Source organism: Geotrypetes seraphini, chromosome 3 (assembly GCF_902459505.1).
Source record: "Geotrypetes seraphini chromosome 3, aGeoSer1.1, whole genome shotgun sequence".
Taxonomy (NCBI): domain Eukaryota; kingdom Metazoa; phylum Chordata; class Amphibia; order Gymnophiona; family Dermophiidae; genus Geotrypetes; species Geotrypetes seraphini.
This window is the reverse complement of record NC_047086.1, coordinates 282,884,214-282,901,908: the sequence shown is the minus strand read 5'-3', so window position 1 is coordinate 282,901,908 and position 17,695 is coordinate 282,884,214. Positions and strand designations below refer to the sequence as shown.

General features: G+C 43.1%; 1 protein-coding gene across 2 annotated transcripts in view; it reads right to left on the bottom strand.

Annotated features, from left to right (window-relative positions):
- Positions 1–17,695, bottom strand: part of COG2 (component of oligomeric golgi complex 2) — a 158,012-nt gene that overhangs the window by 106,411 nt on the left and 33,906 nt on the right. For both annotated transcript variants that reach the window (XM_033938563.1, XM_033938562.1), the window contains exons 5-6: positions 9,210–9,313; positions 1,367–1,475 (exon numbers count right to left, since the gene is read on the bottom strand). In XM_033938563.1, coding sequence (XP_033794454.1) covers positions 1,367–1,475; positions 9,210–9,313 — 213 coding nt within the window. The remainder of the gene's footprint in view (positions 1–1,366; positions 1,476–9,209; positions 9,314–17,695) is intronic.

Below are 17,695 nucleotides of genomic sequence, written 5' to 3'. Positions count from 1 at the left end.
AGTTCATGGCCCTCCAACGTTGGTTTTGGTTGACAAGCCATTAAGATAAGTGTTGCTGTTCTTCTTCAAAATATACATAGTGATGAACTGAATTTAGGTTTTTTTTTTAAATCTTTATTCATTTTTAAATCTTGCACCAAGTGTACAATAATCAAACAGAAAATTCATACAAATCACTTGACATTCTTAACAATTATTGTCTAAAAGCATATGAGTATCCCCTCCCCCACCCATTCGAATCATCAAGAATAAACCCATTAAAACACTTAACATATCTCCCCATCCTTATACTAACAATCTTTACTCTATGTAAAACTTTTAAGAAGTGTACAAATATACCCATAGATAATATTGAAATCAATTGTATATGTAAACCCATATCCCTCCCCACTTCCCCAAAATTATAAAAATGAGCAATATAATAAATACCCTACCCCTCTCTAGTATTTTAAGGTGCATATTTCAAATTAAAAAAATAAGAAAAATGGTATCTAATCATCAGAAAAAGATGTCAATGGTTCCCATATTTAAAAAAAAAAGTCTTATAGTTTCCATTTTGTACAGCTAGTGATCTTTCCATTTTAAATATGTGACATGAGTTCCACCAAAAATTGAAATTAAGTCTACTGCAATCCTTCCAATTGTTAGTGATTTGTTGAATAGCAACTCCAGTCATGATTAATAAAAGTTTATTATTAGATGAAGATATCTGACTCTTTTTTCTCATAGAGGTTCCAAATAATACCGTATCATAAGATAGGTTTTGATACCACAATTAAATTAAAGAAAGAACATTTTAAAACAAATGATAAAGTTGAACCCATGGTCAGTCAGTAGTTTATATATTAAATAAATATTTGAGGTTATGGTTAGGAAGGAGGTTTTGAAGTAAATGATTACATCACATGCATTCAGGATGAAGACTTGAAATAACATCCATGTTATAAGAGGTCTCTTTACTGAGAACAGTACATTTTTATACTTCAACCTCCCAATATATTTTTGGGGATAAGTTTTTTGTTATCAAAATAGGGTATCATTTGAATGATAAAAGATAGTGGGTCGATAGAAGTGGTAAATTTATCATTAAAAAGAAGTGAAACACTGATGTGTAAAAGAACTGCCTAAAGTAAGTATCATCTAAATTATCCTTTATACCCCCTTCTTCATTATTGATGAGATTTATATGTGGGTTGGATAACTTGGAAGGTGATCCGATTGTGTTGTTTGAAAAAGTGGTTTCAAGCCAGCAAGTGCTTCCATTAACTAGTAACAGCAGCTTGAGCCGTCAGCTTTTACAGTGAGCCATTCATTTCCTGACATGGTTATTGCTGTACAAAACTCTGCCATGTACTGTACTACTTACCGGTCTAACTTTGTCCAGTAGAGGCATGCCTTTGCTCTGCACAGCATGAAACTGTAACTGGTTGAACTCTGTGGCAATTCTCTCCAAAATCTGTCCAGTTAAAAGTGGGCTGGGAAATAATTGATCTTGTTAGAAAAAAGTTTCCAACAGAAAGACAAACATGATACATAAAATTCAATTTGTATACTGCCATGTAATGGATACCCCAGTTTGAGCTTAATATTCAGGTTGGCCCTGGCTGAGGATACTGTGGAGGCCATGGTCAAGATCCTTTGACAGTGGAGGTAGGGAGGGAGTCAGTTATTAGAAAGAACAATGTCTAATAACCTTTTGGAAGGAGCCCTTGTGTCTGGCTCTTTGTCTCAGGACTGTTGCTACAAAATACTAAGTAAATATAGTGTGAGCGTCTATTAAAATGAAAGAGAGGACCCACAGGTATTTATGAAAGCTTGTGGTTCCAGGATACTTGTACTAATTCTGAGCTAGAAGAGAAAGGAAAAAGAGCCAAATTAGGCCAAAATAAAATAATTTATGGAATTTGCAAAGAACCATACCTTTCATGGGATTAACAGTCTTACCTTGTTGACCCAATGAGTTAGTAGGCAGGAGGGGTTAGCAAAAGAATAAAGACAGGCCACCCATTTTTGGATCAGACTGCAAAAGCCTGATTGCATGTCATGATTCAGCAGATCAGACAGTGCCACAAAATCATCAGAACTCAATCTGCTTTTTCTCCTTCAGTCTAAGTATAATTAAAAAGATTCAAATACTTCTCCAATTCCTTAGGCAGGTCACATTCCTTAGTATAGGGAGTGTGTGGCACAGTGGTTGGAGCTACAGCCTCAGCACCCTGGGGCTGTGGGTTCAAATCCCGCGCTGCTCCTTGCGACCCTGGGCAACTCACTCAGTCCCCCATAGCCTTAGAAACATTAGGTAGATTGTGAGCCCACCGAGACAGATAGGGAAAATACTTGAGTACCTGATTGTAAAACCACTTAGATAATCTTGATAAGCGGTATATAAAATCCTAATAAACTTGCAACTTGAAACTATAGATGAGAAATCATACAGTTAAGTATAATATATGCTACGTATTCAAGCTAATGGAAGATTAGGTTCTTATCTTTGGTAATCTTCTTTCTGTTAGTCCCTGATGGAATTAATACGAAAGGTGTTTTACCTTCTACCTGCGAACCGGGTCTTGCAGAATACCACACATTTTTTTCTCTCTACTCCTCCCACTTAGCTGAGGAACAAAGAGCCCCCTGTAGTTACGTCCAAAAGCAAACGACTAGCATACACATAAAGGGGGCACAGGGGACATCCCTGGTATACAAGAGCATTCTGTCTTGCTCTGCAAAATACAAGAAAACAATTAACAACAGGCAAGAAAATGGCAGCAATACAGAACCAACCTGCTGTGTACAACATATACTAACTGGAACAAATCCAGAGGGAAGGATATGTACTCACACATACTGAATGATTCACCACATGGCCCGTTTGCTGGTTGGAAGATACTCAGGCCTGATTGAGACAGAAAAAATGCAGGTGATAAAGAGAAAAACAGAGTAGACAGAGGGCGGGTTGCATTGATTCTGTCAGGGACTAACAGAAAGAAGATTACCAGAGGTAAGAATCTAATCTTCCATTCCGTTACGTTCTCTCTGGGATCAATACAAAAGGTGACGTGCCAAAGCAATGACAACATCTAGGGCAGGGGTGTCAAAGTCCCTCCTCGAGAGCCGCAATCCAGTCGGATTTTCAGGATTTCCCCAATGAATATGCATGAGATCTATTTGCATGTACTGCTTTCATTGTATGCTACTAGATCTCATGCATATTCATTGGAGAAATCCTGAAAACCCGACTGGTTTGCGGCCCTCGACGATGGACTTTGACATCCCTGGGTCTACGGTGAGACAGAATAGCCTGCCCGCAAAATCAAGGCCCCAAAAGCGGTATCAAACCAAGCCGCCACATTCACTTTGTAAAACCTGGTGAAGGTGAAGGGAGGACCAAACAACCACTCTAGAAATTTTAGCTGGATTAACTGCTTGAGACTCCACCCATGAAGCCGTGACTCCCCTGGTTGAGTGAGCTTTGAGAGAAATCGGCAGCTGCTTACTACAGGCAATCTAAAATGCCGAAATAGCCATACAAATGTAATGAGCAAGAGAGGCCTTAAATGCCAGTCTACCCTGTCTGGATTGGCTAGTCAAGATAAACAAATGGCAGAAAATGGAAGTCATTGGTCTGCTTAAAGTAGTGAAGCAAGACATTTCGTACATCTAGGTTTTGCAAGATCTTAACGCCCTCACCTGGAATACTGCGTCCAGCACTGATCGCCGTACATGAAGAAGGACATGGCACTACTCGAGAGGGTCCAGAGAAGAGCAACTAAAATGGTTAAGGGGTTGGAGGAGCTGCCGTACAGTGAGAGATTAGAGAAGCTGGGCCTATTCTCCCTTGAAAAGAGGAGACTGAGAGCGGACATGATCGAAACATTCAAGATAATGAAGGGATTAGATTCAGTAGATAAAGACAGGTTGTTCACCCTCTCCAAGGTAGAGAGGACGAGAGGGCACTCTCTAAAGTTAAAAGGGGATAGATTCCATACAAACGTAAGGAAATTCTTCTTCACCCAGAGAGTGGTGGAGAGCTGGAATGCTCTTCCGGAGTCTGTTATAGGGGAAAACACCCTCCAGGGATTCAAAACAAGGTTGGACAAGTTCTTGCTGAACCAGAACGAACGCAGGTAGGGCTGGTCTCGGTTAGGGCACAGGTCTTTGACCTGGAGGCCACCGCGTGAGTGGACTGCTGGGCACGATGGACCGCTGATCTGACCCAGTAGCGGCAATTCTTATGTTCTTTTCTGACCCAGTGGGATGAAAAGCAGGCAGACAAATTTCCTGGTTGACATGGAATTCCGAAACCACTTTCAGAAGAAAGGAAGGAACTGAAGGCTGGACACCCCAGTCTCCGTGGTCCTGAGAAAGGGTTCTCTACGAAACAAAACCTGCAGCTCCAAAATACGCCTTGCAGAGATAATCACCATGAGGAACACTGTCTTGATCATAAGGTTCAGAAGAGACACTTCTTTAAGTGGCTCAGCAAGAGCTTCAACAATCCTCTTGAGCACAGTATTGAGGTTCCACATAAGAAAAGGCTAACGCAGGGGTGGTTGCAAACGAAGCACCTCCCCCCCCCCCCTGAGAAATCTGGTCATATTTGGATAAGCTGTAAGCTAACTGGAACCACTGTGCACTCTAAAACAGGAGAGACCTGCCACCTGTAACTTGAGGGAAGCCACCGCCAGGTCTTTTTCAAGACTGGCCTGCAGAAGGCTAAGACCACTGGAATAGGAGCATGCAATGGCTCCAACTAGTTTCCAGCAGCTTATTTGACTTCAAAAGGGTGGCAATAACTACGTCAGATTAGCCTCTCTGAATCAAGGCATTGTGCTCAAGAGCCATGCTGAAAGATCAAAGCACTGGGGATTTTCCAGTATGAACAGGACCCTGCCTAAGAAGGACGTGATGAAGAGGGAGCTTGAGTTTCCTTGTCCTGCAGAAGACAGACTAAATCAGCATACCCCATTTGGTGAGGCCAGTCCAGGGCCACTAGGATCAATAGGCCCGGATAAGTTGCTATCCTTCAGATGACTTGACCCATCATGTGCCAAGGCAGAAAGATGTAAAGGAGCTCCTGAGTTGGCCACGGCTGAATTAATGCATCTAGACTCAAGCTTCCTGGCTCTATTCATCGACTGAAGAAGCGCTTGACTTTGGAGTTTTTGGCTGAAGCCATCAAGTCTATCTGTGGCCTGCCCCACCAACTCACCATGAAATGAAACACTCTATGTGTGAGGGACCACTCTCCCAGGTCTAGGACTTAGCAACTGAGAAAGTCTGCTTACACATTGTCCACACTGGACACCTGTGCCACAGAAAGAGCCTGAAGGTGCGCTTCCATCCACCAAAATAGCATCCGTTCCTCCCGACTCAGGGAGCAAAAGGAAACACTTAAAAGTTCTTTCAAATTAACTAAAGCTATGTCTAAGCTTTTCCTAAGGCGCCATAGTTTCAGCAGCTGTTTGAGCAGCCAAAAGTGGATTTGGCAGTAGCTCGGGTTACCAAGCGCACAGCCCTCCCTAGTGATGGAGGAATGATGCTTAAAGATTCCCCGGATCACAGGGGGGATCTGGTCTTGAGGAAGCTCTTTCAGGTGGCTTCTTCAGGCATTAAGGCCGCAGCAGCTGCTTCTTTTGCAACACATGCCTGTCACACAAGATTGCGCTGCAATCCCTCAGCAGACAAGGATGCCTGCCCCCAGCTGATGCTTGAGGAAGTAGATTATGTGGCAGGCACATTATATGATCTCATAAGAGTCTGGGCAAGGTCTAGATTTATGCCATGTCAGTTCACAAGATGCTTTGTATCCGCCACTGGGCTTCCAAGGCGACTCTCAACAGACTCCCTTTTAAGAGACAAATGCTTTTTGGAAAAGGGCTGGATGGCCTTTTGGCTGGTGTGATGGATAGTTGTCCTAAGTCCTTTCCGGATAACAAGCCTTGATGTACCCCAGGGGGAGATCACAGCAATTTTTATCCTTCACGTAGGTTTCACCAGAATTCCACAGGCTCATCCACCCAGAGATAATCCCAGGGATGCAGACAACACTATAGCAACCCCAGACACTAGTAAGCTTCGGGTTCTTACACCAGCCCTGCATCCAAGAAGTTCTAATGATGGCAGGGCTTCAGCCGCGTTTCCTTGCATTGGAGGCCATTTGTCAGAGTTTCTTCAGGAGTGAAAAAGATCTCCTCAGACCAATGGGTGCTGGACATCATACGGGAAGGACACAAAATAGATGCTAAAAGTCAGGGCGACTCTGCAGCGTCTCTTGGAGATTCAAGCAGTACAACCAGTTCTTGACAGCGAATCGGACTCAGGCAGATACTCCATCGTGCCAAAGAAAAGCTCAGTGGACTGGGAACCCATTCTGGATCTCAAGTTGGTCAATGCCTTCTTGCAGTTTCTGCACTTTCACATGGAGACAGTACATTCAGTCATCACAGCAGTGGCCCTGGGGTAATTTCTTGCATCTCTGGATATAAAAGAAGCTTATCTTCATATCCTATCTTCCAAGGTATTTGAGATTTCATGTACTTCAGCAGCATTACAGACCTTCCCTTTGGGTTGGTGATAACTCTGTGCCTTCACCAAAGTGATGGTGTTGGTGGCGGTGCATCTCAAAGTTCCATCTATACTAGAGTGCGAGTAAGCAGTGGATTCTCCTTGGCTGGATTGTCAATTTTAAGAAGAACCAGCTGAAACCTTCTCAGATGTTGGACTATCTGAGAGTTTGGTTCAAGACTCTCCAGGGACGTGTTTTCTTATTTTAATCCATTTTATTATTTAATAATAATAATAAGCTTTATTCTTGTATACCGCCCAACCATGAGTTCTGGGCGGTTAACAATCAAGAAAGACTGTACAATCAGTGAAGCATACATGAAAAAAGTCAAGAGAATAATCAGAATACATATTTATCAAACAAATAGGTTTTCAGTAACTTTCTAAAGGCCTGATATGATTGCATTTGAGAAATCAGAGGATTTAACTAGGAATTCATTTTTCCTAACTGGAAAGCGAAAGTCTTATCTAAGAATCTTCTATAGTGATAAGCTTTTGTAGATGGAAACATAAACAAAGAGACATTGCGAGTATTTTTATTTGACTTATATACTTTAAATTGGGAGGATAGGTATCTGCAGCCAGACCAAAAAGAGCTTTAAAGCTAGTGAAGCTAAATTTAAAGAGAATTTGCACTTCAAATGGCAACCAATGCAGTTGTCGATAAAAGGAGCTCACATGATCATATTTTTTTAATCCAAAGATCAAGCGCACTGCCATATTCTGTATTATTCAAATGCGATTTAAGGTTTTCTTATAGCATGCTAAGTAAATAATGTTGCAATAATCAAGAGCAAATAGAATTAGAGATTTGACTAATAATCTAAAACAGGGGTGCCCACAATTTTTTGGCTTGCAAGCTACTTTTAAAATGACTAAGTCAAAATGATCTACCAACAATAAAATTTAAAAAAACACAAAGCACACTGAATGCAAAGAAAATGTTAATTATCATTTATATTCAGGGGGGGGTTTTCAAAGAGGTCAAGGCAGATGACTTTAAAATATGCAATGTCACTTCAGTAACAACTATACAAAAATAGACAAATATACCCCCTCCCTTTTTACTAAACAATAGCAATTTTTAGTGCAGGGAGCTGCGCTGAATGCCTTGCGCTGCTCTCGATGCTCATAGGCTCCCTGTGCTAAAATCCGTTACTGCGGTTTAGTAAAAGGGGACCATAGTGCAAAATATAGACAGCAGATATAAATTGTCAAAACAGACACATTTTGATCATTAAACTTAAAATAAAATCATTTTTCCTACCTTTGTTGTCTGGTGATTTCATGAGTCTCTGGTTGCACTTTCTTCTTCTGACTGTGCATGCAATATTTCTTCCCTATTTTCTGCCTCCTGCATGCTTCGTCTCCTCCAGACCTCATTCCATTCCCCAACCAACATCTCTGTCCTTCCATAAGTCCAACTTTTTCTTCCTCTCTCCCTGCCTGCCCCCTGCCACCCGACACACTCCATTCCCCCCCTTTTCCTTCCTCTCTCCCTGCCATCTTCCCCTTTCTTTCTTTCTGTCTCCCTGCCTCCCTTCTTTCTTTCTGTCTCCCCGTTCAGCCTCCCTGTCTTTCTGTCTCCCTGTCTGTCTTCCCATTCTGCCTCTCTGTCTTTCCTTTTTTCTCCCCAAGCCACCACCGGGACTGTCATCTGGAAACAGGCCCCCAAGCCACCACCAACGTCTGGGAACAGGCCTTCCAAACCACCACCGCCATTGCCGCCGAGTTCTCCCTGTTTCCCGACACTGCAAAAGGCCAGCAGCCTTCCCCCCCAACATCAATTCTGACGTCGGAGAGGAAGTTCTGGGCCATCCAGGCAGCGATTGGGTGGCCCGGAACTTCCTCTCCGACGACAGAATTGACATCGGGGGGAGGGGGGAAGGCTGGCTTGCCCGGCGCTTCCGTAGTTGCTGCTGGCCTGTTGTGGCATCGGGGAACAGAGAGAATGCAAAGACAACGCAAGTCTATCACAGAGCCCGGGATGGGCTCCGTGATTGACTCTCGTTGCCTTTGCGATCGACCTTTTGGGCACACCTGATCTAAAAGAAACAAAATCAAAATATTTTTTAATAGTATGCACTTTCCAGAGGATCACAAAGCATTTTTTAATCATAAGATCAGTATGATCTTAGTTCTAACATTAAGTAGTAATCTAATGTCACCCCCAAGATCTTATTTGTGTACACATCTTTGCTCTAAATATTTTATGATTTTTCATTATCTGCCATGTCTGCTTTCTATGAAGAGTAGAATATAAATACAAACTAATCCTATTTCAATATTATATCAGCAAGCTAGCTTTTTGCAGTTTTCTTAGCTTACTTTTGTCCACAGCTTAAATTTGTCCCTAAAGGCTTTCAGAGGTCAATTATAACTGGTAGTGAGTTTGAGTAATGGACGCACTTAAGGAACATGAAGGCAGGCAATATAAATTGCTTTTCACAGCACTACTGCAAAAGCATAGGTCAGGAAACATCTACACCTATTTTTTTAGTGGCTACAGATTGCCTGCAAGGGATGGACTGTACAGCACATTGCTACAAGTGTTTTAAATCAAAACAATTACTAATCCACAACTAACTGAAAACCGAGTGGCTATGTACCATTTGAGCCTGAAGCATTCAGTTTAGAAGCCTTACCTATTTTCCTCTAGTGAAGAGGTTTCCTTGGTGTTTTGGGAGTGCAGAATTTTTTCAATCTTCTCAACTGACCGAATGACCTCAATGAGTCTCAAGACACACATCTGAATATACAGGTACAGAACAACTTAATGTAAATACAGAGCACATCTAAATCAATGGCAAGCCATCACACAACAAAAGTTACTTACATGTAGTAGGTGTTCTCCAAGGACAGCAGGAGGACATAAATCCTCACACTTATGGGTAATGTTATCTAAGAATCTAAGAAAGAGATTGCTGAACTGCATGCGTGCATCTCTTCTGCCTGTCATAGTCATGGAGGACCTTGTCAGTTCATAGTTATTAGAACACAACTTCTTGAGGAAGTGGGAAGAACTGTGAGGACATACTGTATATACTCAAATATAAACCGGAATTTTTGGACCTAAAAATTGGCCCAAAAATGGGGGTCCCAGTTTATATTCAAGCCTATACACCCCCTTCCAAAATTATTGCAGGCTGCCGCCTCCGCCAGGCTCTGCACTCTGTCACCCTCCCTGTCCTAGCCTCATACCTCTACTGCCGATCGTCGGTGGAGGTGCAGCGGGCAGGAGCAAACTTTCCAAGTTCCGCCCCAGTATTAACTGGCTGCCATGAGTGTCTTTGGCCGCTGAGAAGCATGAGCAGGCGTGCGATTTGGCGCTGCTGCTCAGTGCTGAGCGGCTTCCTTAATGATATGATAGCTTAGGGATCTGCTATGTTATGATCTTCTCAGGTAGTTTCACCTTCACATGGCTAGGATCACCAAGCTCTCATGGTAGTAACCCCCACAACCAAAAGGAAGCAGCTGTGGCTCACCAGGTAAAAGCCCTTGCAGGTGCACCTTGATGATCTCACAATGAGGTCAGCATTGTGCAGCTGCACAGCTCCATTTGCAATAAAGTAGAAGCCATGCTAAGGTTTGTATCTGTTTTTCTGGTTTTAAGTTTTAAGCTTTTGCAAATGAAGTTATGTATGCATCTAAAACCTGATTCTTTAAAGGATGCCTAAAAATTTAGACTTCTAAACAGTGCTGAGCGCGATTCTACAAAGGACACCTATCTTGGACGTCCAAACAGCGCCTAACTTTAGACATGGCCCCTACAATTTGAGCGTGCCCATGGAATTGGGCCACGGACTGAGATGGGCTTTTGGGCCCACACAATTATCTTTAAATTACTCAATTCTTCACACAAGCAAGATATCCTTCAGACGTGGAGGGCCATGGGTTCCATGTCCTACAAGAACTCTAGCTTCTTTGTTTTCAAGACTATCTGACGACCGTGCTGGTCAAAAAGAAAGAGTTTGATCCAGCTCGTTTCAGTCTCTTCAACATATTTATAAACGACCTAGAAACTGGTACGACGAGCGATTTGAATATAACTTTCTGCGGTGGAGTGGTGGGGCTGAGGCGTCTTGAAAAACAGCATAATATTGCAAAGATTGAGTCAAGATCCAGACCATAAATAATTTGTGAGTTATTGTTTATCGATGTTGGCTGGATGAATTTATTTGTTAAGGCCAGTAATAATAGAGTATATACTCTGTATAGCATCTGTTTGGCCAACAGATATAACCTGTGGACTCAGATTGTTATAGCCTTGTTTAAGCAACAATGGTTTTTTTTCTCTCTTTCTCTCTAGGCTATGTTGTTTTATGGCCTGGACTTTTCCCAATTTGCAGGGAGTCGGATTGCTTGTCTCCCGGTGTTTGCTGCATGTTGGATGAACATTGGTTAACATTTAGAATATTTTACTATGTACTGTATATTGCTGCAGTTGCTATTGCTGGTTAGTATTTTTCGTGGCTGTATGCTGCCATTGCTAAGTTTATTGGGGATTGATATCCATTTTTCTTTTCTCTTTTTCTGGGGAGGGTATTCAGTTATTCTGTATTGTTAATTTATTAGCTTGAGGGGAGGCACAGGGGGGATCAAAAGAGGACCCTCAGATCTTTTATAGGTCACACTGAAGGGGAAGATTTTGTTTGTCTTGGGAAGAGGCATGGATTTTGTTACGGGGTTATGAGAGGTCCTGATTTGGGGAGGGAGGGGGGCTCTTTACTTTTATATCTGTTTACACAGCCAATGTCTCTATGCTTGCCTTGGTAAACACCGTGCTTGACTGGATGAGTGAGACATGGCTAGAGGTGGGCTACAGGTTGTGGTGGCCTTGCTTTTCCCTATTGTGATTTTTTTTACCTTAACTATGTTTTTATTCATCTTCCATAATGACACTTCATTTTTTTCTCAAGGAATGTCAATGGGGTTATCTCCTCTATTAAGCATCAAAAGATTTGGCGGCCTTAAATCGGGCCAAAGCAGATGTGGTGTTCCTTCAGGAGACTCACCTGTCTGCAAATGGTGGGTAGGCCACCTGTTGGGCGCCCCCGTGGATCACAGAAAGGCAGGGATTTTGATCCTAATTCGTAAGGGGTGCTCTTTTACCATACATCATCAATGGGTAGATCCTGGAAGGCAATATGTTATTGCTAAAGTGATTTTAAATCACCAGGTATTGCTCTTGAGTAATGTCTGCCCCAATGCATTTGATTCAAAGTTTTTTGCTAGCTTGATCTCTCTGTTAGCACAACATAATGATATTCCAATTCTTCTAGGGGGCGACTTTAATTGTGTTTTTGATCTCTCTGTAGACAAGTTCCAACCTTTGCCGACTGACAGATTCTGAGCAGACAAAGGCTTGCCCATGATCTGTTCAGCTCTGGATGTTTTGGATATCTGGAGAACACTCCACCATGGTGAGAAGGATTTTACACATCTTTCGAGGGTGCAAGCATCCCTGTCTCGCATAGATTGCTGGTTAGTCTCCAACTCACTCTTCTCTAGAACTGACTCTGCTGAAATTGGAATTTTTGGTGTTTCTGACCGTGCAATGGTTTCCTTTATCTTAAGATTAGAGTTGGATGGTAAACAATCATTTGCTGGAGGTTCCCATTGCATTTGTATGGGGATCAGAAATTTCAGGAGGTCCTTCATGAAAAGTGGAATGAATATCATAAGAACATAAGCAATGCTTCCACTGGGTCAGACCTGAGGTCCATCGTGCCCAGCAGTCCGCTCACGCGGCGGCCCAACAGGTCCAGAACCTGTGCAGTAATCCTCTATCTATACCCCTGTATCCCTTTTTCCAGCAAGAAACTGTCCAATCCTTTCTTGAACCCCAGTACCGTACTCTGCCCTATTACGCCCTCTGGAAGTGCATTCCAGGTGTCCACCACACGTTGGGTAAAGAAAAACTTCCTAGCATTCGTTCTGAATCTGTCCCCTTTCAACTTTTTCGAATGCCCTCTTGTTCTCTTATTTTTCAAAAGTTTGAAGAATCTGTCCCTCTCTACTCTCTCTATGCCCTTCATGATCTTGTATGTCTCTATCATATCCCCTCTAAGTCTCCTCTTCTCCAGGGAAAAGAGACCCAGTTTCTCCAATCTCTCAGCGTATGAAAGGTTTTCCATCCCTTTTATCAGACATGTCGCTCTCCTCTTAACCCTCTCGAGTAACGCCATGTCCTTCTTAAGATACGGCGACCAATATTGGATGCAGTACTCCAGATGCGGGCGCACCATCGCCCAATACAACGGCAGGATAACTTCTTTCATTCTGGTAGTAATACCCTTCTTGATTATACCTAGCATTCTATTTGCTCTCTTAGCGGCCGCTGCGCACTGTGCCGTCGGCTTCATTGTCATGTCCACCATTACCCCCAAGTCCCTTTCTTGGGTACTCTCATTCAATAAGATCCCTCCCATCGTGTAGTTGTGCCTCGGGTTTCTGCTTCCCACATGTAGTACTTTACATTTCTCAACGTTGAACTTCATCTGCCATCTCATCGCTCATTCCCACACTCAACCCTGATGTGCCCGGCAAATTTAGACCTGTCTCCAACCTACCCTTTGTCTCCAAGATCCTGGAAAAAACAATGTTAAACCAATTGAATGCCTAATGCACTTTATTCAAACACACGTTTTAATATACAGCTGTATTTTAAACAATATTTATTAAGTCTGTTTAAACTTCTACATTAAAGCCAATAGTGTAAATGCAATAATAAACTTTCAAATAAAAACACAGTATTGAGGGGTCACGTGATGAGCACGCTCTGAAAGGACGTCCCGAGAAGGAAGCTGAAGATGAGGACTCAGAAGATAGCATTCTCAGAGATCCTACCGGTACCAAGGGCAGATGTGAAAAGGCAGGAGGAACTACAATCAATAAATGCGTGGATGAGGAGATGGTGTGAGGAAGAAGGATTCCACTTCGTGAGGAACTGGACAACGTTCTGGGGCAAGAGCAAGCTCTACAGGAGAGATGGACTGCACCTGAGCACGGCGGGAACAAGATTTCTAGCAAACAACGTCAGGAGAGGAATAGAACAGGCTTTAAACTAAGAAGAGGGGGAAAGCCGACAGTTGACCAAGCGTTGACGATTCGGAATAAGGTATCCCGTGAAGATACTAAGGGGAAAAAAGGCTGGTTCTGCTGCTGTCTGCTTCTGGTGTCCTCACTCTCTTTCTCTCTGTCTGCTGCTGGTGTCCTCTCTCTCTCGCTCTGCCTGCTGCTGGTGTCCTCTCTCTCTCGCTCTCTCTCTCTCTCTCTCTCTGCCTGCTGCTGGTGTCCTCTCTCTCTCTACCTGCTTCTGGTGTCCTCACTCTCTTTCCCTCTGTCTGCTGCTGGTGTCCTCTCTCTCTCGCTCTGCCTGCTGCTGGTGTCCTCTCTCTTTAGCTCTGCCTCCTGCTGGTGTCCTCTCTCTCTCTCTGTCTGCTGCTGGTGTCCTCTCTCTCTCGCTCTGCCTGCTGCTGGTGTCCTCTCTCTCTCGCTCTGCCTGATGCTGGTGTCCTCTCTCTCTCTCTCTGCCTGCTTCTGGTATCCTCTCTCTCTCTCTCTGCCTGCTTCTGGTATCCTCACTATCTTTCTCTCTGTCTGCTGCTGGTGTCCTCTCTCTCTATCTCTCTCTCTGCCTGCTTCTGGTGTCCTCACTCTCTTTCTCTCTGTCTGCTGCTGGTGTCCTCTCTCTCTCGCTCTGCCTGCTGCTGGTGTCCTCTCTCTCTCTCTCTCTGCTACTCGTGTAGTGACTCGCCCTTTCTGAAGGCCCTTCGCAAAGGCGCTCTCGCTAAGGCAAGCGCCTTTGACGTTCACCTTCGACGCACACCGAATGGCTGAGCACCGTTGGCTCCTCCCCTTTTAAGGGGGAGTTTCGGATCGGTGCTTGGCTGACGTCAGAGGGGTGGGCGGAGCTATCTCTCGCTTCTGCCCCTCACTCTTGCCTACCCTGCTTCTCCGATTCCTTCCTTCTTTCTCCCCTCTCTCAGCTCCTCTTCGCCTGCCTCGTGACTTGCTCCTGCCTGCCCTGCTCACTGGGCTCCGATGTTATCGTGCCTTGGCTCCTCCCCTTTTAAGGGGGAGCTTCGGATCGGTGCTTGGCTGACGTCAGAGGGGTGAGCGGAGTAGTCAGTTATTGTGGGGAAAGATTGTTCAGTGTAGCTGCCTAAGTACTTTAGGAACAAATATGTTTTTAGGTGTCTCCTAAATTCCCTATAAGTATTCGCAAGCATGAGTAATTGTTTCAGGTCTTTACCCCATAATGCTGCCTGATATGAGAAGAGATGTTGATGATGTTTTTTAAATTTACATCCTTTAACCGGTGGAGAAACAAAATTCAAGTTTGAGCTTCTCTTAAGTTGATTGGTTGAGAAAGAGAAAAAGTCAGTTATATCTGGGGGCTAGACCGAAAAGTACCTTGAAGCAGAAACATCCAAATTTAAACTTCACACGTGCCTCCATCGGCAGCCAATGCAGGAATCAGTAGGAAGGAGTTATATGGTCGAACTTCTTCAGACCCAAAATCAGCCTGATCGACGCATTTTGCACCAGTTGTAATCGTTGCAAGTTCTTCTGGGAAATTGCCAGATAGGCTATATTACAATAGTCAAGTTGGCTCAGTATAAGGGATTGTAGCAGAATTCTGAATGATGAAGCATCAAAATATGCTCTAATGGACCGAAGCTTCCAGAGAGTAAAAAAACCCTTTCTGACCAAAGAGTCCACCTGGTCTTTCATGGTTAGGCCCTGGTCTAGTATTACGCCCAGTACCTTCATAGTAGATTGGATAGGGTAACTGAGTTTGTTGATGCGCAGCGATGTTTTGGTGTTAAGTGGGTGTGGCGAGGCTACAAAGAATTTTGTTTTTTATGAGTTTAGTTTCAATCTAAATTCAGTCATCCATTGTTCATCACATTTAGTACTTCTGTTGCCATAGGAGTGACTTCAGAGAGAGAGAGAGGTCGTGAATGGGATAATGATCGTGAAGTCATCTGCGTAACTGAATAATTTTATCCCCAGTTGGGACAATTGCACACCTAGTGATGACATGTAAACATTGAAAAGTAGTGGGGACAGTGGAGACCCCTGCGGAACGCGGATGGATTACTCCAGGTTTCGGATAGATTGTAGTTAAAGCGTACTTGATAAGTGCGGGACGTAAGGAAACTTCGGAACCAGTCTAGCACCTCACCTCTGATACTAATGGCATCTAAGCATTGTAACAATTTCCCATGGTCCACTAGGTCAAAGGCAGATCTCATGTCAAATTGCATAATTGGTGTGTTAAGGCCCCTACTGAACAGTATTCTATTTGTCTATATCACACAGTTCGGCACTGTCATTTTACTATCCAACCCCTAAGTTCCCCTAGGATTCTATCCAGCTATCTCTCCTCTGTTAAAAAAAAAAATTGTATCTTCACTGGAAAATGTCCAGTCAAATCTTTTGTAATCCGCCTTGAACTGCAAGGTATAGGCGGAATAGAAATCCGTAATGTAATGTAATGTAATATTATCCAAGATGGCTGCAATTACTGTCTCAGTGCTAAACATAGGTCTGAAACCAGATTGAGTTTCATGTAAAAGAGAGAACTGATCAATATATTCCATCAATTGGGTGTGTACCAATCCTTCCATGATTTTTACAAAAAGTGGAATGGATGATGCTACTGGTCTATAGTTGGTTGCTACTTCTAGTGATTCTTTATGAATTTTTGGAATTGGGGTTATTATAATGTGACCATTATTAGTAAGGAAATTTCTATTTTTTAAATTATTGGTCAAATAATTCAACAAAGTTAGTTTAAAGCCTAATGGGGCTACTTTCATAATTTCTGGGGGACAGGAGTCCAAGTCGCTGTATGATTTAGTGTACTTGTTATATAAATTGATATAATTATTCCATTCTAAATTTTGAAAGGAGTTTTAAATCATATCCGCTGGTATTTCATTTCTTTGTACGTTAACTATTTGATGTTCATGTATATCATTTGTCGAGCAGTTATTTCTTAGATTTTTAATTTTTGAATCAAAATGCTGAGCTAGATCGTTTGCTGAAGGTAGCTTACTATTATGCATGGATTGAGTGTAGCGTGTGGTGTCGAATAAGTTCATAACTAGGTTGAACAGTTCTTTTGTATTGATTTCTTTCGAGCTAATGTTGGATGAGTCAATTTTGGATGAGTAAAAAGCTTTACATTTTTCTTTTATCAATTGTTTGTAGATTTTTATGTTGGATCTCAAGTTGTTCCGGAGAATGTACATGGAGCAATTCCTGAAGGGAATGTTGAGAGGCCACCAGCTGTGATTTGAATGACTGTGTGGTATGCATCCCATATTGTTGCCGAAGTGTGGGTAACTGACCTTCCAGTTGCAGGATCTCTCTATCTCTACCTTTTTTTAATGACAAGTATAGGCCAAATTTCCCCCCCCCCCCCCCCCCCAGAACAGACAGGATCTGAGAGATGATCAGCATTATGAGCCTGCGGGGGGCTGGTTCAGACTCACTGATAGATTAATCAAATTTTTTATGACTATTACCGAAAAGCATAGTTACTTACCGTAACAGGTGTTATCCAGGGACAGCAGGCAGCTATTCTCACATATGGGTGACGTCAACGACGGAGCCCGGATGCGGACGCCTCACAAGCAGACTTGCTTGAAGAAACCAGAAGTTTCAAGTCGACCGCACCGCACATGCGCGAGTGCCTTCCCGCCCAGCGTAGGGCACATCTCCTCAGTTCAGATAGCTAGCAGAGAAACCAAACAGGGGAGCTGGGTTGGTTGTGAGAATAGCTGCCTGCTGTCCCTGGATAACACCTGTTACGGAAAGTAACTGTGCTTTATCCCAGGACAAGCAGACAGCCTATTCTCACATATGGGTGACCTCCAAGCTAACCAGAATAGGATGGTGGGAGTGTTGGCAATTTAGGAGAATAAATTTTGTAATACTGTTTGGCCAAACTGTCCATCCCGTCTGGAGAAAGTATCCAGACAATAGTGAAAAGTGAAGGTATGAACCGAGGACCAAGTAGCAGCCTTGCAAATTTCCTCAATAGGAGTAGATCTGAGGAAAGCTACTGAAGCTGCCATTGCCCTAACTTTATGGGCTGTGACTCTACTGTGTAGAG